This window comes from Vicugna pacos, chromosome 7 (genome assembly GCF_048564905.1).
Source record: "Vicugna pacos chromosome 7, VicPac4, whole genome shotgun sequence".
NCBI classification, from domain to species: Eukaryota; Metazoa; Chordata; class Mammalia; order Artiodactyla; family Camelidae; genus Vicugna; species Vicugna pacos.
This window is the reverse complement of record NC_132993.1, coordinates 14039785-14064546: the sequence shown is the minus strand read 5'-3', so window position 1 is coordinate 14064546 and position 24762 is coordinate 14039785. Positions and strand designations below refer to the sequence as shown.

General features: G+C 41.6%; 1 protein-coding gene across 1 annotated transcript in view; it reads right to left on the bottom strand.

Moving 5' to 3' along the window:
* Nucleotides 1–24762, bottom strand: part of CREB3L2 (cAMP responsive element binding protein 3 like 2) — a 107816-nt gene that overhangs the window by 29720 nt on the left and 53334 nt on the right. Inside the window, exons 2-3 of the mRNA XM_006210015.4 lie at nt 13333–13549; nt 670–845 (exon numbers count right to left, since the gene is read on the bottom strand). Of these exons, the coding sequence (XP_006210077.2) occupies nt 670–845; nt 13333–13549 (393 nt within the window). The remainder of the gene's footprint in view (nt 1–669; nt 846–13332; nt 13550–24762) is intronic.

Genomic DNA, 24762 nt, shown 5'->3' with positions numbered 1-24762 from the left:
AGGAAACTCAGGACTGGATTCCAGTATCTGGAAGAAGACATGCAAGTAATACTCTGGTCCATCACCAGAGCCTGGAAATACCAAAGAGAAGGTGGAGTAAAACTAAATTCTATTTGCTGTGGGCATGGAACTGAGGGAGGAAGAAATTCCGAATTTCTTATGTTTCCCACAGGAAATACAATAAGAATTGGTAGGGGGGCAATCTCTGAATTAAGTCAGGGCAACTCAGCACTGCTCTAGGAAAGTAAAACACTCCACAGGAACTAGCACCCCTACAGCCATGGCATAGAAAGCCATGGACTGCACCATCACTGTAACTGCTCCCTTTCCACTGGCTTAAAAATCAATCCCATGGAGAATTTTTTTTTTTACCATGGATATCCATGTTTTTTTTTTTTAATTTTACAACAGCAATCATAGAAAAAATGAAATCAGACTTTCTACCAATTTTTCTGGACAATGCCTTTAAAGAAAGTGATATAACCAATGTTGACACCAAATCAACATATCCTTGATATACACATAAATACATTTGTACATACATACCTACACATAGGACTATATATCCTTAAACATACACTAGCTCCAAAAAGATTAAATGCTTTACTGGAGAATGAGGATCTGTATCTTTTGACCCAATCTGTTTACATGGAAGAAAAGGGAGTATACCCCAGTGTTCATTTCCAGAGGGGGTTCCTCCTTTTCAAAAGGGGTGGAGATGGCTGTGATGGTCAGAGTGACAGAAGGAACAAGTCCCGAGGGCGGCTCATCTGTAATCGGCTCTGTCTTGATGGTTGTTGATGGAAAGTCTGTAGACAGGTACCATTTCTCACTCTCCACTTCATCTATGGGAAAAAGACAAGCACACATATGAATCTGTGCAGAGCCTCAGGTGTAAGTAAAGTAAATGACTACTGATCTTTCTCCTCCAAAAAAAAACGTCCAAGAAAGAATTGTTGAGAGTAGGATAAAAGGAAATAAAATGAGGATGTGAGAGAGGAGATAAATTGATAAAGAAATGAATGGCAAAGTAAGAGTCTATGCTCATATTCACTTGAGCGTAAGTATGCCTAAAGTAACTCTGGAGGGATACATGTAACAGAAAGAAAGTTGGCTTCCTGGGCAGAGCAGCAAGGAGACTGGGTGGATGGGGAATAGGTCAGGAGGGAGAACTTCAGTGGGTAGTGTTTTGTACTTTTTCATTTTCAAAGCAAATGAACATGCTATGTATTCAAAAATAAACCAATAAATAAGTGCATTTAAAAATAAGAATAAAAGAAGCGAATGGTTGACAACCAGGGTCTCAGGAGACAGGACTGGAGACAATGGTTAGGTTTCTTCCTTCTCCCCAGTGGATGGTTATTTGTTTTCTTTCTTTTTTTCCTTCTCACTCCCTGTTCTTGGTCCTTGTCTGCTTCCCTACAACCTCACTTATGCCTTACACCTGACCTCAACTTCCAGCACTCTATTTAGCCCTCCAGGAAACTTCAGAGTTTGCTACAGACATCTGCTCCTTGTTGAAATGGATGAAATACTCATCCAGAGGAAAAGGCTGCCTCTTGCCAAGTCTGGGTCTTGGCCTCTGGCTTTTGTGATGATCACAGGCCTGGGGATCTCAACAAAGCAACAGCATGGAGCACACAAAAGCCCCTCTCTCTCTCAGCGCACGTTCTCCTGGGAGCCTGCATGGTACCTGCACTTCCTACCAACGTACTCAGAGCCGGTACCTTGCACAGCCCCGGGAAAGGAGGGAGGAGGGCAGGAAAGGAAACAGCAAGGAGGCTGCAAAAAGGTGCAGAACAAGAAAAAGCAAGTCAGAGATTCCCAAAGTCAGCATTCCTCATCTGACACCAGTTTTCTAAAATGAGGCTAAAATAAAGACATGCTCCCTGGCTTTATGAAAACATTTAAATATACACCCCTAATGCCTAGTGAACTATTACTACACAGGGGAGCAAAGTTGTTCACACTATGAATTACACTCATGATTTGGGCTCAAGTTTTCTTATGAAAAGGTATACAAGCGTCATTCAGAACCATCAGGCGCCAGTGGGAGAGTGGGCATGGAAGCTAAAAGCTGAAGTTCACAATTATTAAAGTTGTATTTCATAAGCAACTTCCTTCAAACACAGGGAAAGGTTAGATTCATATTCACCGAGGAAAATGATTTTCCCCTAAATCCAGCTTATCATTGACTTGATTAATTATTCCAGCCCCAATTTATTTCCTGAGGCAAAATAAAGATGGACAAGACTTAGATTGGTTGAAGATGGTTTGCTTTTAGAGCTAGTTCTGTGGAACTGCTGAGGGCTGTGGGTGATGGGGGAATTTCCATCACTCTCAGCGTGTGCACCACATCCTGGCTGAGGGGGAGGGGCAGGAAACAAAGGGCCTTTTGCCAGCAGCCAGAGGATGGAGACCACACTGTACTTGATGCAGAATCCTGATGGCCAGACGGGCGCCCCAGCCCAGCTTAGAGAAGCAACTGGATGAGGAGCCTAATGAAGTTTCTAATGCCACTGCCCCTCCCAAAAGGAGCTTAGGAACAAGAAGTCTCTGTCACCTGCAAGACATGCTCGGGACAGATGTGGGGAGGTGTTGGAAAGAGAGTGAGAGAGCGAGCAAGAGAGCACAGGCCACACTTCCTCCATTTGGCAGTGATGTGTTGATACTTCTGCTTTGTCAACACTTATAGCCTGTCCACATTGAGCAATATTTATCCCTAGCAGAGACTGGAAGAGAGATAGTAAGATGAAATACAGCCTCTGATTTATTAAAATTAACAATAAGGAGACATCCCTGAGAAAAAGGTCACATGTAATTACCAAGAAATGATGAGATAAGGCTAGACTAGACCCCTGGCTGTGCAGTTAGGATTACTGTGATGAAACTTAATTTCCAAGGCACAAAAGAAAAGGCAAAAATAAATACAAAAAAGTGAACACAAGATTACAAGGCAAAAGGAAGACAGGTAATGAAATCAGTTCTTCCAATCGAGCTAAGCCATTCCCAAAGCACACCATTTATAAAATAGGTCAAGATAGTTTATATTCTGAATGCTTAGTGTCCTATACCCCTATTTACAATTTTTTTAATATAAATGTAATCTGCTGTATCAGAGACAGAGACTGCAGGACAAATGATGATACTTGAAACAAAATCTCCTCTCTCAAAGACAAGTGAACTCTTCCAAGAGAGAAGCCCAAGGAAGCTGCCTCTCCACTCCTGAGACTTTTGGGGGACAAACAATTGGATTTGCCCTCATGCTTCCACTTTAATACAGCCATTTATGACTCTACCTTGAAAGACGTTTTTTGAATTACAAAGAAGTTTAAGGCTATTCAGCTCAGACACATCATTTTATCGATGAGGAAGTGGACAGGCAGGTCTAAACCACATAGCCAATTAGTGGTAGAACCCAGATCTTAGCACTCTTGATCGTATTCTGTCCCCTCAAGAAACAACTAAACACGGAGATGAGGATTTGTGCACAAATATGCTCACTGCAGCATTATTTATAATCACAACACTCTGATAGTAACCAACACAGTAAAAAGGAAGGGCAAGGTTAATGAATTATGGTGCATCCATACAATAGAAATAGTATGCAGCCAGTAATGTCACATGTGAAAGCCTTTTAAATAACAAGGCAAAGATTTACATTAGAATATTAAGAGAAAAGGGCTAAGTATAAATTTATGCACTATTAATGAAGAAATTGATAGAACAAAAAGACTGAAAAGAAATATGCCAGAATAGTCAAAAAAAAAAATCTCTGGAGAACAATTCAGAATGCAAATGACATCCCCCCCCTACTTTTTATACCATTTCTAGATTCCCTGTACTGGGAACATATTGTCTGTGGATGATCACACTCAGACATGGCCCGCTTCTGCCTGCTCTACTTTATGCCTTATGATGGTAGTTATTAGACAGAGCCTCAATGGGTCAAGGGGCCCATTCAGCATCCCTTGACTTAATGAGAGTCAATGAGTACCTAAATATAGGTTATAAATTGCATAATTGGCTCCAGTTCTTCATTTGTTCCTCCATCCATGTCCTTTGCCATGTAATTTTGCAGTTCCCTCCCACTGTGGACTAATCCTCACCCTGGGATTGGCCACATGACTTGCTGTGGCCAGAAAGATGTTAGCTTCTAACACAAGTGGACTCTGGGCACAAACTTGCACAACTGGATTTACACACTTGTACATCTGCCATCACGGGGAGAAGGATGTGCCAGGACAATCTACTGATCCCAGGAGGAGGACAGACACATAAAATAGAGTTGTCCCCAAATGAGCCTGCCCAAGATCAGCTAACTCTTAGTCTAAGACCTGTGGGTGAATCTAACTGAAACCAGCAAAGTCACTTAGACCCCATCCAAATCACCTAACCTCCTGCCAAGGCACAGACACGTGAACTATAATAATAAATGGTTGTTGTTAAAGCTAATGAGTTTGGGGATGGTTTGCTATGCAGGAATACAGCTGGCCGATACGATGCAAGCAATTAAATCCATTACATCAGAACCTGCTGTAACAAAATAGCTGTACCTTGTTTCCACAGTAATTCCTCTAAACCATCAGCTGTGAACCATATCAATAAATATCAGTAGACTGACTGATTCTATCTACCAGTTAAATCACAAAATAAATGACTTCAGATGAAGAAAGTCAGCCAGTAAGAAGTTTGGCAAAACAACATTCCAGTGGCAGTTGACACTAGAGAAAAGAGCTTTCATTCTGAACTGCTAGGTGTTGGCTTGTACCCTGTCCCTCAATGGAACTACATTTCAAATCAGAGAAAACAAAATGACAAATGTCACCTATGAGACAGGGGGCTAACAAAGGATAAAGCAAAAAGGAATCAGTAGAGTATATGTCACAGTTTTTCCACATGACCTTATTTTTGAAGGTTTCTTTCACTGGCAAAAAGGTCAGTAAAGCACCATGGCTTAGAACTTAGATGTCTGGGTTATTGCTTAAAGTACAAAAACAAGAGTCAGTGCACACTCTATACACCTTTGGATTTCTAAAACTTGGAGCTCAGATTTTTTTTTCCTACACTGTGTTTATATGCCTTTTAAGTTTCATTTCAGAAGGAACACATCATCCAGTAAGTCTGCCATATCATCTGATTCTATTGAAACAGCTTCTTCTCAAAGGTCAAACTCAACTGGCAAATTTCCTCAGTATCACCACTTAGCTGTCAGCCAGAAAATAAAAACAAGCCACTGTCTTGTAGTGATGAGTCCTTTACATGCAAGGACGAAATGGGGTAACTACGAGCAATGGGGCCAGATGCTGAGATTACCAAAACAGTAGCTGAAAGAAACACAAACCAAAGCCAATGGAGAGGGACACTGAAAATGCAGGTCCTCAACCATTTCCATGTGTACTGCATAAATAATTGCATTGAATAGATACTAATTCCTGGGAAGGGGAGAAACAAGATTAAACTCTAAACTGGGAGTAAGCAGTATCTTTATAAATATGTTATATATATATTTGTATATATATATATGTATGTATATATATACATGCACACACATACACACACATATACACTTATGTACATATAGTAGGCTCATATATTCTTAAAAAGAGAAATCACATGGGGCAAATATCCCTTACATGATATACACACATATGTATCTATTTGCTATTTATATAATATGTTGAAAGTGAAAAGGAAATTTTTGTAAATTAAGTAAGTATGCCTCATCTAAATCCTTCAGCATTTGATAACTATGTTTGCCCTTTGAAATTTTTCAAAGGAGTCAACAAATCTTGACCAATTTTTGATGTAAACATCTCTTAAAGGAAAATGCTAAGGCAGGGTTCTGGAGGCTGGAAGAGGGTCAAGGATTCAGTTTAATGTGTCAGAATCACATTAAGCTACAGCCCACTGCACATTCAGATGGAAGTTAGATGACTGTCTGCCCAAGGTCCCCTCCCTGAGTGCCTTAACCCTGAAATAACCTCCAGCCGTGAGTGGCATGAAGAGGTGTTGAAAATAGTGAAAACAGCAGACCCCTAACTCTGAGCGTTTACTGTGTGCTAAGCATTGTTCTAAGTGCTTTATACATATATTAATCAACTTGATCCTAAGAGTGGACCCTGGAAGGCAGGCACTGCTATCACCCTCATTTGATAGACAAGGAAACTACACGATGAGCTCACTCACCCTAAGTCACACAGCTGGTACAGCCTACCTGGGATTCACATTCAGGCACACCAGGTCCACAGCTCGTGCTCTTGGTCACTAGCACACCACTGCTCAGGAGACCAATGATGGAACAGACCTTCAGCCGTAAGTGATTACTCTTCAATTAATGTTAGTTTGGGCCAAAATTAGCCACTACAAAAGGTGCAATGTTGGTTCTTTCTATACTTCTCACCTTCGTTTACACAGACTCCTAATGCAATGTTCCTGAGGTGAAGAATCCCAGTTTAAGACCAGCTGATACTAGCTAAAACGTTTGGAGTGCTCCGGGAGTGGCAGGCGCCATTCTAAATGTCTTCATGTATTTAGATGGGTTCCTGTAAATGAAGCGATTTCCCTCTGATATCTCCCTCACTCCGTGTTCTTTCTGTGTCTGTGTTTACCACCTCTTTCCCTTATGCCAGCCATTCATATGTGGCCAGTTGGTAAACTATGTATTTAATTATGTGGTAATCTGCATAAGGCAGTAATAACTAGTGCTTATATTTATTTACTGCTTACCAGTTGCCAGGCACTATTATAAATGCTTCATGCACATTAACTCATTTAATCTCTACAATAACAGCACAAGGTTAAATATTATTATTAGTAGTAATAATAATAGTATTATTATTATTCCCACTTTTAAGATCAGGAAAGAAACACAAGAGTTGACCCCCTGCTCAAGATCACACCATCAGCAAGTGGCAGAGCCCAGAATTCAATCCAGGTAAATGGATTCCAGAGATGAACCACTATACTTTATCCATGTCCTGCATTTAGCGTCTCTGGTCCTCCTGTAGGACCTGTGTTTGCAGCATGCATTAAATAAATATCTGTGGAACAGATGAATAACCTCAAAAGATTTACTTAGTATACACATGCAAAACAATGTCTGTGCACTTTTTTTCTTCACCAAAACCATGACTCTTACTCATGAATAGTTAAGAGTAAGTTCACTGCTAGATAGCTGTAAACGTTACTTCCTTATACTATTCTCGCATTGCAATGGCCAGGCAAATGAAGAAGTCATTAGTTCACTTGAAAAGGTGGGGGAAGCACCATTATCTTCTTTACCTGTTAGAACCTGCTACTCCCTGTAGGGAGATGACAGACACATCTGCTTTCTTTTACCCTAGAATCAATCCCCTCTAAGAGAGAGACCTCAGGTCAATGCTCTTATCAGAGCAGCTCAAATCAAATGTGGTGAAGATCCAGCTATTTATCAGCTCTCTGTGACTGTCCTTCCTCGGACCCACGTCCTTGGAACATTTCAACATCAAGATGTCTTCACCACTGCAGACAGGAAATCTAAGTCACCCATGACTCATCTCTATCCTTTACTCAGCCCACCCGATGGTGTGCTAATCCTGCTCTGGGTTTCATCTCATCATCTCAGACTCCATTTTTCCTTTGCCATGGGTTTATCCACCTTTCCATTTCTCCCTGCATTGCTATATCCATGCATACCTTCCCTGCTCTCGCATCACCAAGACATTATTTTCTTCTGGTCTCCAAAAAACACCACCCTACTTTCCTAAGGCCCTGTTTCCCATCGAGCGCTGAGTCTTTGCCTTCCACCAGGCTACCTCGTACCGGTAGCATCTGCTCATCTTAGGCTCACAGACTATTGTTTTCATTCCCACCTGTGAAAACAGCTCCATAAATTGAGGGTACCCATGCTAAGCCAGTGCACCCAGCCATTTCCTGCCTGCTAGCTCTCCAAACCCAACCAGGCTAACCAGAAGGAAGATTATTATTTATGCTCTGGCCCCACTCTCTAGGCCTGGAACAGCCACAGTTACAGTCCTTTATTCCACCCAAAATAAAGTGACCTTGACTTGTGCATGGAGCTGATACTGTATTCGATCATTTCTGTATTAGTATATTTTACGCTGAATCTACTGATATTTTATATATTTTCTAACTTGGTTCCTATATCATCTTGGAGGATAGGGGCCATGTCTACTTCTCTCTGAGCAGCCTTCATCCAGCACTACTGTTTCTTCTTTAAGAAGAAGACTGAAATCAAAGAACAAAGCAAATGAATACCGAGCACCCGAATTTAACTACAAAGGAACGTGACTAAAATAGGGAAACGCATGAAGACACCCTCCGGGGGTAAGTCGCAAAACTTGGTCATTTAACTATACGCTTTTTATTCCTCAATCAAAGCATAAAATATCCACAAACATTCTACTTGGCTGTTTCTGCTTATCTCTTTAAAACGTCTTCACTCTTTTTTCCCCTCAGAACAGAAAACCCTACTTAGCAGCCTTAATCATAGGAAGAAACGAACGAGCTGGGAGTAGGACGTCTTTCTGGTGGTTTTGAAGGCCAAGCGCATGTTCCCAGGACTGGCTCCTGAGGTTGCTGAACCACGTGAAGTTCTTTAGCTCAAGTGTTTCAGAGAAGACTATAGTCAAATTCAGCCCTGAAGACAGATGACTCCTATGTAATCTTAGACGAGTGTTTCTCAGCCTTTTTTGGGTCACAGACTCTTTTGAGGATCTAAAAAAAGTTATAAATGTTCTTAGCAGAAAAAACTGACAAATGTTGACAGCCCACATTCTGTATACAATTTTAGGGGTCTAGGATCCAAATGAAGAACATAAAAGAATAACAGGATAAGGACACCTACATTTGCCCAATAGAGTTGGTCTGAGATTCAAGGAGGGAGGAAGAGGGGAAAGACAGAGTTAGCAGAGAAAGAACAAGGAAGGAAGAAGGGAAAGAAAGAAGGGTGATGATGGGAGAGAGGACAGAGGGAAAAAGAAAGGAAGGGGGGAAAAAAGAAAGAGAAAAATCCTAATAAGCTGAGAGAGAGTCTCCACATGAACTATTTATCTTATCACTTAGTTTCAGGCTTGGAAGCAATTACAGAAGAGCTGCGTTTAATCAAAGTAAAATTAGACAAGAAGATTGGAATCATTGGCTTTCCGAGGTATAATGAAATACTCTCCATCACTAGACACAAGGACTCCCAGTTTTGCTTTAAGCTGCTTTTACAATGCAAAAGATGAAGAACATTGAATTTAATGCAAACAGCATTTTTAAAATGCTGCCTATTTATGCATTGCCTAAAGAACTATCATCCTCCTCCATCAGGGAGGCAATCTGCTTAACAGGAGCACTGACTCGAAAGGAATCTTTATGAATTAATCCTCAAGGCGGATGCAAACTAAGGTTCAAATAAATCAAATAATTCTATTCTCAAACATTTGTCTATCCACACAAAACTCAGAAAAACAATTGAAGCCAGGACCTAGACAAAGCTTTCCTGGGCAAGTGCCCCCTCCATTCATGCATGCTGCCTGACTGATTTCACAGGTCCCAAATGGTTATTATCCATGTCTATTATCCCCCTACCTATAAGATTGCTTTTTGCTGGCATAGGAAGGTAGCTTTTGCTCAGAAAAAAACCTGGTGGTTCACAAAGATGAACTGCTGGTCAGAAATTCTGCAAAATATTATCTGGCCCATTGTACTTGTTCTCAGCAAATTACTAGCTTGGCCTGTTGCAGTTTAGGACCTATGAACAGAACAAGGAGCCAGTTGGGCGAACTGAAAGATGTGAACCGAAGTGTGCTTTAGCCTAATGACAAGGAAGCCTTCTTGGAAAAGACTATTCCCCCTTACATTAAGCCATTAGCATAGGTGGTTCCCATGAGTTCCTTTACTTTGCATTTATATTAAATAGCATTAAAAAGCAAAGAAATAGTGTCATCAGGAAGAGAAAGGGACTCTGAACTTTCAGAAATCTGCTTATTTGCAACCATTTCAGTAGGGATCTTGATTTATAAGAATCAATGTCCTAGCCCTCTGCTTCCTCTAACCATCACCTCTGTTTCAATTCTTCTCAGTGCTTTAGGGCCCAAATGAAATTCTGCTTCATTCATGCAACTTTCCTTGTGATCTTCACTGGGTATGCTCTCTCTCCTCTGAACTTCCACAGTTTCATTTCTTCTTGGGACATTGCTCATGTTCAGTCTGATAAATATTGGGGTGCATGGCACTTTCACTAGACTCTGAGCTACTTTGAGGCAGGGTCTAAGTTTTACTATAATTGTCTCACCAGTATCTACACAGTAGGTGTTCAACACAGTAGGTGTTCAACAAACATGGAATTGAAGGGAAAAGTTGCCCAGATTGCTTAGGCCAGCTCTAATCTGCATATTCTAGAACCAAGGCTGCAGAATGGCTGACTAACTCCACAGAAGATAACTGTCAGAATACAATATAGAGATTGTATAGTGTTACCACATTCCTGCCCAGGGCCCCTGCACTTGCTGCTTCCTCTGCCTGGAAGCCTCTTCCTGAGACATACACCTAGTTTCTCTCATCTGCTGACCTTTGCTCAAATGCTACCTCCAAAGAAAGGCCTTCCCTGTCTATCGTATTTAAAATCTCAACTCCTCCACTGCTATGCTTTGACTATTTGTGTTCTCTCGAAGTTCTTCTGTTGAAATCTTAATACCCAAAGTGATGGTAATTGGAGGTGGGAGCTTTGGGAGGTAATTAGGTCACGAGGGTGAAGCCCTCTGTAATGCAGTTAGTGCTCCTGTAGAAGAGACCCCACAGAGCTCCCCAGCCCCTTCCACCAAGTGAGGACACAGTGAGAAGTCTGCAACCAGAGAGGGTGCTCTCCTGACTATGCTGGCACCCTGACCTCAGACTTCCAGCCTCCAGAACTGTGAGGAATATATTTCCTTTGTTTATAACTCAGTCTGTGGTATTTTGTTATGGAAACTTGAATGGATTAAGACACTGCCCCCTCCTCCAGCCCCTCCCTATTCTTTTCTCTGATTTATTTTTATGTGTGTTACTGGTCACCATCTAATACACTGTGTATTTTACTTATTTATTTTTCTTATTTTCTAATCTCCCCTCACATCCCAGAAGGCAAACTGCACAAAGCAGGGATCTTTATAAATTCTGTTCAATCCTTTACCCTCCGATGCTTAGACTAGTCCCTAGCAGATTAAGCACACTACAGGTGCTCAATAAATAACTATGAAATAAATTTTTTATTTTTCAATTAAAGAGAAAAATTTTAATTGAAGTTGGTTTACAATGTTGTGTTAATTTCTGGAGTACAGCATAGTGATTCAGTTATACAAATATATACATATATATTCGTTTTCATATTCCTTTCCATTATAGGCTATTATAAGATATTGAATATAGTTCCCCATGCTATTCAATAGAACCTTGCTGTCTATCTATTTTATGTATTATAGCTCATATCTGCAAATTCCCAACTCCCAATTTATCCCTCCACCCCCAACTTTCCCCACTGGTAATCACAAGTTTGTTTTCTATGTCTGAGTCTGCTTCTGTTTTGTAAATGAGCTCATTTCTCTCATTTTTTTAGATTCCACATATAAATGATATCATATAGCATTTGTCTTTCTCTAATTTACTTCACTTAGTATGATAGTCTCTAGGTCCATCCATGTTGTTGCAAATGGCATTATTTCACTCTTTTTTATGGCTGAGTAGCATTCCATTGTGTGTGTGTGTGTGTGTGTGTGTGTGTGTGTGTGTGTATCACATCTTCCTTATCCAGTCATCTATTGATGGACATTTAGGTTGCTTCCATGTCTTGCTTATTGTAAACAGTGCTGCTATGAACATTGGGGTGCATGTATCTTTTTGAATTAGACTTTCCTCCGGATGTATGCTCAGGAGTGGGATTGCTGGATCATATGGTAAGTCTATTTTTAGTTTTTTTAAGGAAACTCCATACTGTTTTCCCCAATGGCTTCACCAAACTACATTCCCATGAACAGCGTAGGGGGGTTCCCTTTCCAACATGCCCACTCCAGCGTTTATTTTTTGTGGACTTTTTAATGATGGCCATTCTCATTGTAGTTTTGATCTGCATTTCTCTAATAGTTAGCGATATTACAGAGAAGAAGGATTAAACTATCATGTATCTAATCTCTTGCCAGGAAAAATCTGAGCATATACTTAAGGCTCCAGCAGGGTCTCATCAAGAAAGAATCCGCTTAGATTTGGGGCATTCCCTTCACTGAAGATGTAAGGCCAAACTTCCTGAGCTGCTGGCCATTATACCTCTATTCAAAGGAAGAATGGATCTGAGATGGGAAAGAAAAGCCTACAGCATTCTTTGTCCCAAGATATGATGTTTTACTGATTCCAGAATTGGTTCTTTTAGAAGCCAATAGTAGATCTATTGGCAATAGTAGAACTGGAGGAGGGATTTCCCCCACAAAGTTAATGATCTATTTGAGAAAAAGATACAGGCATTTGCCAGTAACCTAAAAGAAACATGAGGGTCCTTGTTCTGTGGGCAGTGACTTCAAAAGATTCTGCCATGTATACAGTGGTATAGGATGGGAGGGGGACATCTAGGTGAGGCCTGAAGAGGTCAAGTCAGTGACCATTCCCCACTCTGTCACTGTCCTGGGAGAAGAGAGCATATGTCAAATTAGGATTAGAGAATATAGTTTTCAAAACTTACTGAAGGTACTAAAATAGTGGGCTATATTTCTGAGAAAAGAAAACACAGAAAATTAAATCTGAAAAGTATGCATACAACATATACTAATTAAAGGCCTATAGAGTAATGGTAAAAACATCTTAACATCTCTAAGGCCAGAAAAACTAGACTTCAACACATACCATCCTGAGGGCATTGATAATGGGCACGAAAGGGGAAGCTACAAGAAAGGTCTAAGAGTGCTTACCAGGGGATCAATGAAACATGCAGAAAATGGGTTAAGAGGATGCCCAAGAAGCTTTCACGGAGAAGAGTGGTCATAAAAATTCTTTCTCAGAAAAAATGCCATGATCTCTTGAAACAAAAGATGTACCAGAATTATCAGTCAGATAGGCAACCTGATTTTGCAAAAGGATGCTTTGCTGCCTAGTCCACAGGGTCAAAGAAAGCAATTAGTACCATTCAGTTCTAGCAAGTTCCCAGAGCACACAATCTCCGGTAGAGAAATGTATTTGCATTTCCCTATGGCCCAAGCACAAGGCCACACACAGTAGGTATGTAGTTAAAGGGGGTGCTGACAATAATACAACACACATTTCACACCCTCCAGGAGGTCAAAGGTGCCAAGGTCCCAGGTGCTTCCCCTGCTCTGAGTTTACCGTCATTGAAGCTGTCACTGGTGGTCACGTGGGTGAATGGCGACTGGGCCCGAGGCTCCTCACACAGGGAGTAGCTGTGCTCAGCCTGGATGAGAGGTGCCGGGGATGTTGGGGAGGGCTCGACCTCCATGGACACACTCTTCTCCGAGAGGAAAGGGTCGTTCAGAAGCTGACCCAAGACGTTCTGGGAAAACTCATCCAGAAGCTCTGAGAAGTGCTACAAGAAACAAAGGAGGAAGAACTCAGTTTCTCCTAATCATGATCTAATACATACATATTCTAAGGAAAAATACCATCCACCACTTCAAATAAAGTCACTTATACACAATGCCCAGTTATCTATTGCTGTGGAGCAAAACACCCCACAGGGCAGCTGCTTTAAACAACCACAATATACTATTTATCATTAGTCTGTGGGTTGGCTCGGCAGATGAGCCGATTTTACCTGGGTTCACTGACAGAGGCCCACGTGAACCAGAGCGCTGGCCGGGGGCTGGGCTGGGACACTGTACGCCTGGGCTTTTTTCTCAGAGAGGCTGTATCAGGCTAGGACTCACATGATGGTAGCAATGTTCCAAGAGGGAGAAAACCAAAGCTAGATGCCCTCAGAAGTCACACATCATCACTCCCTCCACATCTTCAGGTCAAGTCAAGTGACAAGGCCAGCCCAGATTCATGGGGTGGGAAAATCGACACCACCTCTTGACCAGAAGAATCGCAAGACCACACTGCAGGCAAGTGTAAACAGGATAGCATGACTCACTTGGGGCCATCACTGAAATGATCTACCACATTTTACACTGGGAGTATTTTTAAATAAGGTATCCGGTACTTCCGTAGCATTAAAGTGTTATTTATAGCAAAGTGTCAAGTTCAGAGGCATCAGAGACAGCTTCCCTCTATTCTCCCAACCACCTGGACTTTGTTCCTCTCCAATTTTTCCTTAATTTCTTCTTATCCTCCATCTCCAACACCACCAACCCTCCAGCCCCCAACCATGGCATGACCATGATATAGAAATGGTCTACACACACACTCACAGGGCGTCCATAATCCTTGTTCCACTGCCCCACTCTAAAGGACTGTAACCCCATCCACTTGCCCTCACCGATGGGGATATTCATGATATGAGGTCTATAAACATGGGTTTCTCAGCCTAAGCACTACTGACATTTTTTTGGAGGGTGGTAATTAGGTTCATTTATTTATTTACTTAATGGAGGTGTTGAGGATTGAACCCAGGACCCTGTGCATGCTAAGCATGCACTCTACCACTTGAGCTATACCCTCCTCCCCTACTGACATTTTGGATGGGTAATTCTTTGTTCCGGGAGTGGGGCTGCGCATTGTTGGGTGTTTAGCAGCATCCCTGACCTCTACCCACTAGACACCAGTAGGGAGTCCCTAGTTGTGAAAACCAAAAAAATCTCCAAACACTGCCAAAAGTCTCTAGGGGTCTAAGGCAGGACCATCCTTGGTTTAGAAGTACTGCTATGGAGTATATTAAAAATGATTATAATTTAATTTAATTTAAAAGTTACTTGGCACCAACTGTTACAGCCACTTCTACCTTCTTAATGTTCCCTGAGTCACAGATCAACAGGTGTCATCCTTATCAATGAAACATTAGGGACAGTTCTGGTACAGGAGGGAAGTGAGGAAAGCAGACACAGCAATAAGAGGACTGACTGCAAATGGTAGACTCTTGGGATTCACAGGGTAGCTAAGTCTTACTGCTGAACTGAAGTGTTAGCCAAAGTGTTATAAAAATAAATGCAGCTGAGTGGTGGTGGGCAGGAGGTGACCCTAAGGTTAGAGTGCTAGGATTAGGATAGTTGTAGGGCAGAACTTCTCTAATGAAGGAGAGAAGCAGACCGCAGAGAGGAGGCCCTTGTAGGCCAGGTCCTTAAAGCAGAGTTAGATCGCTGGGTTTCACCAACAGCACAAACATGAGAAATGGCTGCATCTCATCTGGACAGAATGCAGAGAAGCCTCGGGCCACCGGCACATCCTAATAGGCACAGGTTGTCTACAAGAACAAGAGAAGGTGGCTGGGAGAGGGTTCTCTGTGCACAAACATATTTAGAACCGAAAGGTCCTTAGGAGCATCTAAGGCAAGCTGTCTGCATCACAATTACCAGGAGAATTTTGTTTTAGTTGTTTTATAATGAAGTATCTTAAGCATTCAAAAAATTATAAAAAATAGTTCCATGAATAAATTATGTACTCATTCCTTTCAAAAAAAATCTTATTTTCCATGTTTTCTATTGCAACATTTTTTTCTTTACTCTGTCTTTATTTTTTGATAAAATAAAACACAGAAGGGAGGGTATGGTTCAGTGATAAAGTGCGTATTTAGCATGCTCGAGGTCCTGGGTTCAATCCCCAGAACTGCCATTGAAAAAAATACATAAATAAATGAACTTAATTACCTCCCACAAAAAAAACCACAGAGGGAGAGGATAAGGATATAGCTCAGTGGTAGAGGGTGTGCTTTCAATCTCTAGTACCTCTCTACAGATAAATAAATAGATAAACAAATAAATACCTAAGCACTTTCTCCCACTTTTTAAAAATAAAGTGAAAAAAAAATCCATCAAACTCCCATCCAAAAAAATCCACCAAACCCCCTTCTTCCTTCTCAAAGTTAACTACTACTCTGAACTTGGTGTTTCTTTTTCCCATCTAGGACATGACACTGTTACTACATAAGTTTGTTTCCACTATATACAGTTTAAATACACACTATTTAAACTTTAAATAAATAGTATCATACTTCATATATCCTCTGCAATTTTCTTCTCTCAAAAAAAGTTTTAGACCCTTTCATGTTTACGTATGTGGCTCTATTTCACTCATTTAAATTTCTAAATGGCATTATATTGTATTTATCCATTTCCTCTTGAGGGACATTTAAAGATTTTTTATTACATGATACTGTAATAAACATTACTGAACATGAAGGGAAAACTTAAAACATACAAATCCTATGACCCACCTTCAGAGCTTTTGATTTAGGAGGTCAAAGACATCCATACTAAAACTACCACCACACCTGTGATTCTAACGCTCACTTCAGTTTTTACTGAAGGTTGACCCCCATCTCTACTCTCCACCCTTCTCCCTACACCACTTTACAATTAAGTCCCTAGAAGTTCAGACATGCTCAAGGTCAGAGATTCATGGATTTTGCAGCTACCATCTGGTAAACCTTAGGTAGGTCCTGTGGCTACAAAATAATAAATAAAAAGATAGAAAAAGCCCCTGCCTACCTGAGCTTATCAACTAGGTTGGTGCTTCTCAGACTTTTCTGTGCATATGAATCACCTGGGAATCTTAAGACATTGATGCTGATTCACAAGCCTAGGTGGGCTCGAGATTCTGCATTACCAGTCAGCTCCCAGGGAATGCTTCTGGTCCACAGATAAGCCTTTGCATGGCAAGGAGTGGAACAGCTTCAAGGCTAAGGCTGGAAAGCAGGTTTCCTGACTCTATGATAACGTGAAGCCAGGGTCTGATTCCCTAAGAGGCTCCCCAAAGACAAATTTACTGGTTGCCTGATGGTGAATACTCTGCAAGTGTCTGACCGAACGCCTTTCAAGAACAAAATTAGGGAAACTAAAAGAGAAATAAATGACAAAGAATGTAAAATGCAAAAGCAAGAGCTGAACTCACAGGCCCTGCATTCCCCAGCCACACAGTTCTGTCCCTGAGCTGCAGGGTCAGCTCCGGCCAGCTGTGCTGGCCCTGCTAAGCCTCCGGAATCCCGTTCTATCCTGAGGCAAGGCTCTCTTTGATTGCCCATGCTTTCCCATGGAAGTTGCCAGGTTGGGCTACTCTGCTGACACTGTTTTCTTTCTCCTGAGCAGCACTAATGAATGTTTTCATGAACATCCCCTGAATAACCAGTAATAAACCTCTAACTCTGCTAACCATCCCTGAACTCCCCTTACTTTGGATTTTGTAGTAATTATCATGTCATGAAATAATTTAGCCCTAAATGATAGGGAGCCCTGAAGAACTCACAGTTGTTATCAAGTGCATTAGGATAACCTCTCCTCTGGAAAAAGAAACTCAGAAGAAGGGACCAACTGTGCTTAACCACCACCCACACCTAGGAACTTAGCAAAGTGGTGAGCACTGAAAAGGTCCCAGAGAGACACTTGTGATTGAAAGATACGCCCAACTTGTCCCAACCAGACGCTGTGACTCAGCCCAGCAAATTAGTTCCAGCTGGGTCGCCTTGGCAGTTGTGGGTCCTGGGACTCAACAGATAGGTCAAGATCCCACTGCCAGTTCAAGGACCAGGCCAGAATTGACCCATTATTAATGCCAGCCAGTGAGAGAGGGCCATATGGTCTTGAAGGTCAAAAACTAGAGAAAGGAGCAAAGTGAGCCTCAAAAAGGGAACTTTCTGGCTCCTGCAAATACTTTAGCAAAGGACTACTCATGTAGTAATCCAAGGGTTATAAAATTTCAGATGAATTCTTTCAAAGACTTGGCATAATAGTATTCAACTGTTCTGCCTAAGAGTTTCATCAAGCTTTATGGGTTTACAAAGTACTTCACAGCTTTTCCCTCAATCAAGGTTCACAACAATCCTGTGAAGTCAGCTGAAACCCATTGTCCAAGGTCTCAGTCACCTACTGTTAGAGCTTGGCCTTAAACTCAGATCCTCTTATTGCAGATTGACTAAACTTTCCCCACATTATTTCTTCTAGGAAAGAGGTATCTGAGCCTTATAATCCAACCATATGGAGAAGTTCTAACCAGTGTGAAAACATGATGCTCATGATGGTCGTTAATGAAGATGTTGACAGGAGGCTCATCTGATGGACTAAGTGCTTGACATATTAGACTTTCAGAAAGTGAGCTAGGTACTTTCCCATAAGGTATGCATATCCCCACTTATAGATGAGAAAACTGGGACTCAGGGTGGTTAGGTACATGGCCTACCATTGGGATTGCACAACTAAATTGAGATTCCATACCCAATCTAGTCGGTTCCAAAGTCCATGCACTTTCTGCCACAGAATGCTCCATCATTTAAGTCAGCCTCTAAAGCTGACACATAGTAGAGACCAGAGTTTGAAAAGATAGACTCACTGACAGCCTACCCACTCATCCATGAACACACAGTCTTCCACATTCAAAATATAGAAATGTGCCAGGTGGTTGTTAGATGGAGAGGCTCCTGGTACTTGCCTTTAGGAGCATGGTTCTGTCAAAGGGTTCAGAGTAACATCACAGACCCTCGAGGCTGGAAGAAACCTGCCCTGTCTCATGACATGAATGTTCCTCATCTCCCCAGTGAAGAAGCATGGCAACTTCCTTTATGAGTCTGTATCAAGGTCTTGTCTCCTCATTATTGAAGACCTGGCATTTAATATCCTGCAACCATCCTGTAAAGTCTTGTCTCCCTTTATTCTAATATGTGATATTTTCATTCCAACCCTAACGGTGTCCATATGACATTGGAACAATACACCTTTGGAGCCAGATAACCCTGAACTTGAATGCTGGCTCCTAGCTGTGCAAATCTGAGCAAGGTTCTTCAGTTCTCTAAACCTTGATTTGCTCCAACTGAATGGTGAGGATAACAATAGCACCAGCTTCCTGCTGTGATGATTAAATTAAACAGTGCATGTGATGCACCTAACACTTCCCTGGCACAGCAATCCATTTTTCAAAAAGCTCTTTAAAAAAAGACAAAACCCTATCAAAATTAAAACAATAACATGTTGGGATTCTCTGCTTGTACACTGATTCCTCACACTGTTCTTCCTAGAATATCCTTTCATTTCCCCCAATATCTATCAGGAAACTACCTAAGACAAAACAAACCTATTTCTTTTATGAAGTCATCCTAGATGGACGCAGCTTGATCTTTTACTTCCCTGACCAACAGACCTTCAAAGAAGCATTTCTTCATTTGACTTTTTTTTAAAGTTTTCTTTGATATTTTTTTCATCGCCAACTTAAAGTTTTGTCATTAGGTCTTATAAACTCTATAACCCAGACATAAATATTTTTACCCATCCTCTCTGAGCCTGGCACAGATCATAGATCATATGTCCTCACCAATTTTCTTTTGTTTCCATCTATTATCATTCTGCAATATCCTGGCCAAACAGTAAATAAATCTAAATTAGAGCCTAGGCCTCCCAATGATTATAAATAAATGCTATCAAATGTTTTAAACAAGTGTCCAACCTTAAAAATCAGATAAATTAAGAGAAGTTGCTAACCTTACATAAATGACTAACTTTATAAAAAGTTACCCTTGCTCTGAAGCCTTTACACTTGTAAATGTGTTTGCAGGTCATTAACTAGTTGTCAAAGGAACTTGCAAGGAAAGAGTGGTTTAACGTCTGGGCCGCCTCCTGCTGCTAACAATTGCCCCGAGAAGAGAATGGGGGTCATGAGGATGAGGAAGGGGAAGTAAAGCAGGAGGAAAATGGATTCCTACTTCTTGAGCTCAGGTAATTGGCTGCATTAAGCTCCTAAGCTGACTTCCTTGTATTGCTCACCAAAGAGGTTCACTCACCCAACAGAGTGAGCAGCTACTCTGAGGAAGGCCTGGGCTGGGTGAGGCAGTGGACAGAAAGATGGTTATGGGTCATCTTATAAAACAGACACTGTCCTGAGATGTGACATGATTTACCTGAAGTATGTTGTATGACTGCTGTGCTCAGAGCAGGTTCTAAAGTGATTCTGTCTGCTGAGGTGGGCCCAATAGGCATCTTTTGTGCTAAACCAGAGTGGAGATGGGAGTTCTAGTCCCAGCCCTGCACCTCGCTGGTTGTCATCCCGCTCTTCTGGATTCTGTCTCCTTGTCTGCAAACCTGTGTGTGTGTGTGTGTGTGCTGGAAGGTGGGGGGGGGAAGTGATGGAGTAGACTTTGGACTTGGTCAGTAGTTTCTCACCTTTTTTGGATGTGTAGACTCTTTTGAGAATCTAATGAAAGCCTCCTGCTGGAAAGATGCCCACAGGCACACACAGCGCAGATTCCAGGGGGCCCAGGGGACCAAGGCTGGGGGAGGATTCCATGGCCCCCCAGGGAAACACTCTCAGCAGAGGTGGTAATAGGAACACACGAAGAGTTATCTGTCATTGCTGACAATCTACTCAGCTCTGCTACACTATAATTTTCTAAAATGTCGCAGGCGACATTAAAATGGAAAAACTTTGCAACTTAAGAAAAGGAGGAGGGAAAACGCCCTCTTTCTGCTTCTTGGGTTTGCTTAGTTTTGCCCATTACCCTGCCCAGGGACAGTGAAGCGGGCGGGGCACAGGTTCCAAAAACAGAACTTGACCCTCCCTGGGAGGGTCTGGTCCAAGGGCTGCCCACCGCCCACGCCCACAAAGATCCTATTCTCCAGGGCTGCTGCCTGGAAACGGCTGCCTTTGCTGCTGGCCTCTGGCTGGAGGCTCAATTTCACGCAGAGGAAAAAGGGTTTTTACTGAAAAACAGCAGCTAGGAGCCTTGCCCAGAGCACAGAATGCTCCAAAGACTGCAGTCACAGATGTAGTGGACATGGTAGGGGCAAGCTGACAGCCGCCAAAGCCTCAAAGAAACGCAGAGAAATAATTTTCAGGGCGCACCTCACACTCACTTTAGAAATCAAGCTTTCCCTCCAGTAAAACACAGTTCGCCTGTATTGAGGAAGAGAGAAAAAGGAGGGAGGGAGGGAAGGAAAGGGGAAGGAGGAGATATCCTCCCCTCTTCACTCTCCCAGGGGCCCACCTTCAAAAAGCTGCACCTTAGACCTAAGGGGGTTCTTGCCCTGCATATGTGCCCTGTGCACATACCCCACAGAAAATGGCCAGGTGACCGCCTGGAGATAAAAAGGCTCACGAGTCAAACTCTAATACAGTGAACTTTTAAGGGAACCCAATTTTTTTCTGATACCAAAATTTAGGTACATATTTCTCTAAATTAAAAAAAAAAGAGAGAGCTGAGGGTTGGAACTCTGTTACACAAGCGGTTTGGTAGTTTGGGGTTTTTTTTTTCCTTCGATGAAGTGATGTTGGCTTTATTGAAATTTCACAAGCAGTAGCAAAAATTCTTTTTTAAAGAGCCATATTCCAAAACATGCATACTTTGGTTTGTAATATCCAGATATGCCTTTCTCTGTAAAAGAAGTATGTGAAATAGGTCAAATTATAAAGGCACCAGGGATGTTTATTTAAAGGAAACTTGCTATAAGTTCATTGGTAGGATATATTTTATTTTTTGTAAAAAGGATCACCCCTAATTTATTTATTATGTAAATATGAAGTTTTACATACGCTATTTGCTTCAAGGATGATGCACCAATTCTAATTCCTTTTAAGTTACATCATTTTTCATCATTAAAATAGGTAATGATGCACTTTCTCCAAATGCATTCCAATTCTGAATTGTCTACAGCCGTTCTTAGCTTAACATTTGATGTGAAAACATTCACTGTCTTATTTTATACAGACATATCAGTTAATGAGATTAAAACATTCATGGGTGGCTCCTACTGGCAAAAGAGAGCTAAGAGTTTAAAAGTTAGCTAAAGTTCACAAAGAAACTCAATCTGCCTACTTCTTGGCTCACTTATACATACAGCTGCAGATGCCCCAAAATGTACTTCTTAGCTCTCCCTGAATCCAAACTAGCCTTAGCCTGGTAGAAGGCTCTTATTCTATGACTTAACAGTATCTAATTAGTGCCTGTAGGGATAAAAATGTCAAGAAAATATAATAGCAATAATAATAACATCATCTTCCATGTTCAACACACCATGGTTTACAAATGACAAAAACACTTCCACATCATTATTGTATCTGATCTTGACAAGATCAAGGATTATCCAGAGCACAGAGATGGAGATTGTGGAGCAGAGTAAAGTAGGGCAGGATTCTTGGCTTTTGATTCCCAGTCCCATGTACTTTCAGCACAGCCTGTTGCCTCCCAATCGGAGACACAGAGAATTCAGCAACCAGATTCCTGATTGTCAAATGCTTCTTGAATTGCAACATGGGTCTGAGATCAGGGCAATCTCCTCGTATTATGGGAGGAAATCCTTAAGATCCTTTCAGAGCAGACAGAACCATTCCAGAAGTAAGTTATATTCCATATCAGATGGAGCAGTCCTCTTTAATTTGTTTTGAGAAACTCAAACCATCCCCCAGAGTCCTTTTCTTGCTTCCTCCTTCTGCCATAACGGACAGCTGACTCCCCACAACAAATAAAAGCCCTTCAAAATCATGATCAAGCCAACCATTCGAGGCTGAGGCAGTACAGAATCTGCCATTCTGCTTTTTCCATCCACAGTGTCTCCCCACAGAGACTGGGATGCTGAGAGGCAGCCATCTCGACGACCGATTCTTCCCTCCTGCCTTCTCCACTCTGATCCCTAAATCCAGATTCTACCTCCACGCTCTCAGCGGGAGTGCCAGTGACCCAGCAGGGCTTTCAGCCTGACCTGTCCTGCATGCCAAGGCCAACAGTACGTTTGCCTTTAAACGTCCACACTTAAAGCTCCAACATAAACTCAAAGTCCAAATTCCCCCACAGTTAGAGTTAAAATAGGTTTAAATTCCTTATTCACCATCTCCCAGTTAAAGTCTCTAAAGGGTTTCTTCCTAATTGATGATCTTTTGTTGATTCTCTTTCTGTCCTTTATCTTCAATTTGTGATTTTCAACCCCTTTATGTTCTCATTATATAAGCAAATTCAGAGGCTGTTTTGGTCAGGTTCTTCCAATTGGGTCTCCTACCCCCTCTACAAACATATCTTCTCCTCTCAGACTCCTTCCACTCTCTTAAACAGAAAACAGCTGCCTCTTCCCTCTTCCATCACATTATCAACACTTCCACTAGGAAACACCCAGGGCATTCCCTCATATCCTTCAGTGAAGGCCCAAGCTAAGATATTGTTTCTACTCTCTCGGGTCCTACTCTAAACTAACTAAAATCTGGTATATTGCTATTCCAGAAAAACTTCCAATTATGATAAGAGGCTCCAAATCATAGACTGATAAAGCATGAAGAAATGTTGGAAATCATCTGAGTCTATCCAGTCATTCCAGTTTGAGAAAACTGAGGTCCAGGGTAGTACATGAAATCAAACAGTTGAGGGTTGAGCTCTTTACATTGCGGATTGTGTAATAAGAAAGATGATGGCTAACCACAGGGATCACCAAATGGATGACTGAAGAGAGTCCCACAGACTTTCTCCAGGGAATTCTTTGAATAGGATGTATGTTTTGTAATAAAGAACTCTATCTCCAAGTCAAGATCCAATGCCAAAGATGTCAGGTATGAAAAATTAAAGAAGTCATAAAGTTTTTATTAAAAAAAAATGGCATACTCCCTCGAAAGCTATCCTTTATTTGTGAGCCAGATATGTTGTAAGAATAACTGAGATAATCTCATCCCTAGAGTGCATGCAGGGGAAAAGGAGAAGTGTTTCAGAAGTACAAGGTATTATCTGCCTTGTTTTGTAAATGTACAGGGGTGACTCACTGCCAAAAACCTACCCCTTCACCCCCAGATAAGAGCAAGGAAAAATTCAGAGGTTGCCAAACTGGGAGTCCCAGGCAGGTTCTGGCTGAAAGCCACTTAGATTCTCCCTCTGTCAGATCTCACACACATGCTCCACCTCCACCTCTTGGGAATGCTAGCCTACTGAAACATACTAGAGAATCTTAACCATCTGAAAGAATGCTTTATGTGCTGGCATCATGAGTCAGAAGGCACGTATTCCAGATCAGCTCTGTAATTATCAGCAGTAACCTTGGGCAAATCACTCATGCTTTCTGTTTCATCTGAAATTAGGAAAAATATAATCTGCCTTCCAAAATTGTTGTGAAGACAAAATGAAATCATAGTCTGATCCAGATACAATATAGTACCATGGTAAGTGAAAATTGGCTAAGGGCAATTAGTGGGCTGTGGACATGAAAGCTACATGACAGTCATCTACACAGTTATTTCTAACCTCTATCCTGACTAGCCAGTTAGCAATGACCAATTTAGGAAGCATGGCATCCGACTGTCTGCTCCTGCATTTTCCTTCCCCTTAAGAAACTCAACCCAGTGAGGTAATAAACCCTCTCTTATCTTCAAGTGCTACGAGAATCCAGGAGTTCAACAGCCTGGTCTGTACAGGACATCTTGGGACAGTAGGAAGTGAAAAACCACCAATTAGCTCTCTGTTACCCTGCCTGCTCCAGTCTGAGCCATTAACTCCAGCCCCATTAGTAGAAACCAGAGAGACTGGAAAGGCAAGCTCCATTATTTTAAAAGAAGATGAAGTTAAGAGATATAAACCACTCACCCTGTGCCCAAAAAAGAAGCAAGAAGCTGATATTTCTCAATAAATGTTAGCTCTTTTATTGTTGCTGTTACTACATGCCTTGCTGAAACTGGGACAATTATTAAACATTTTTCTGA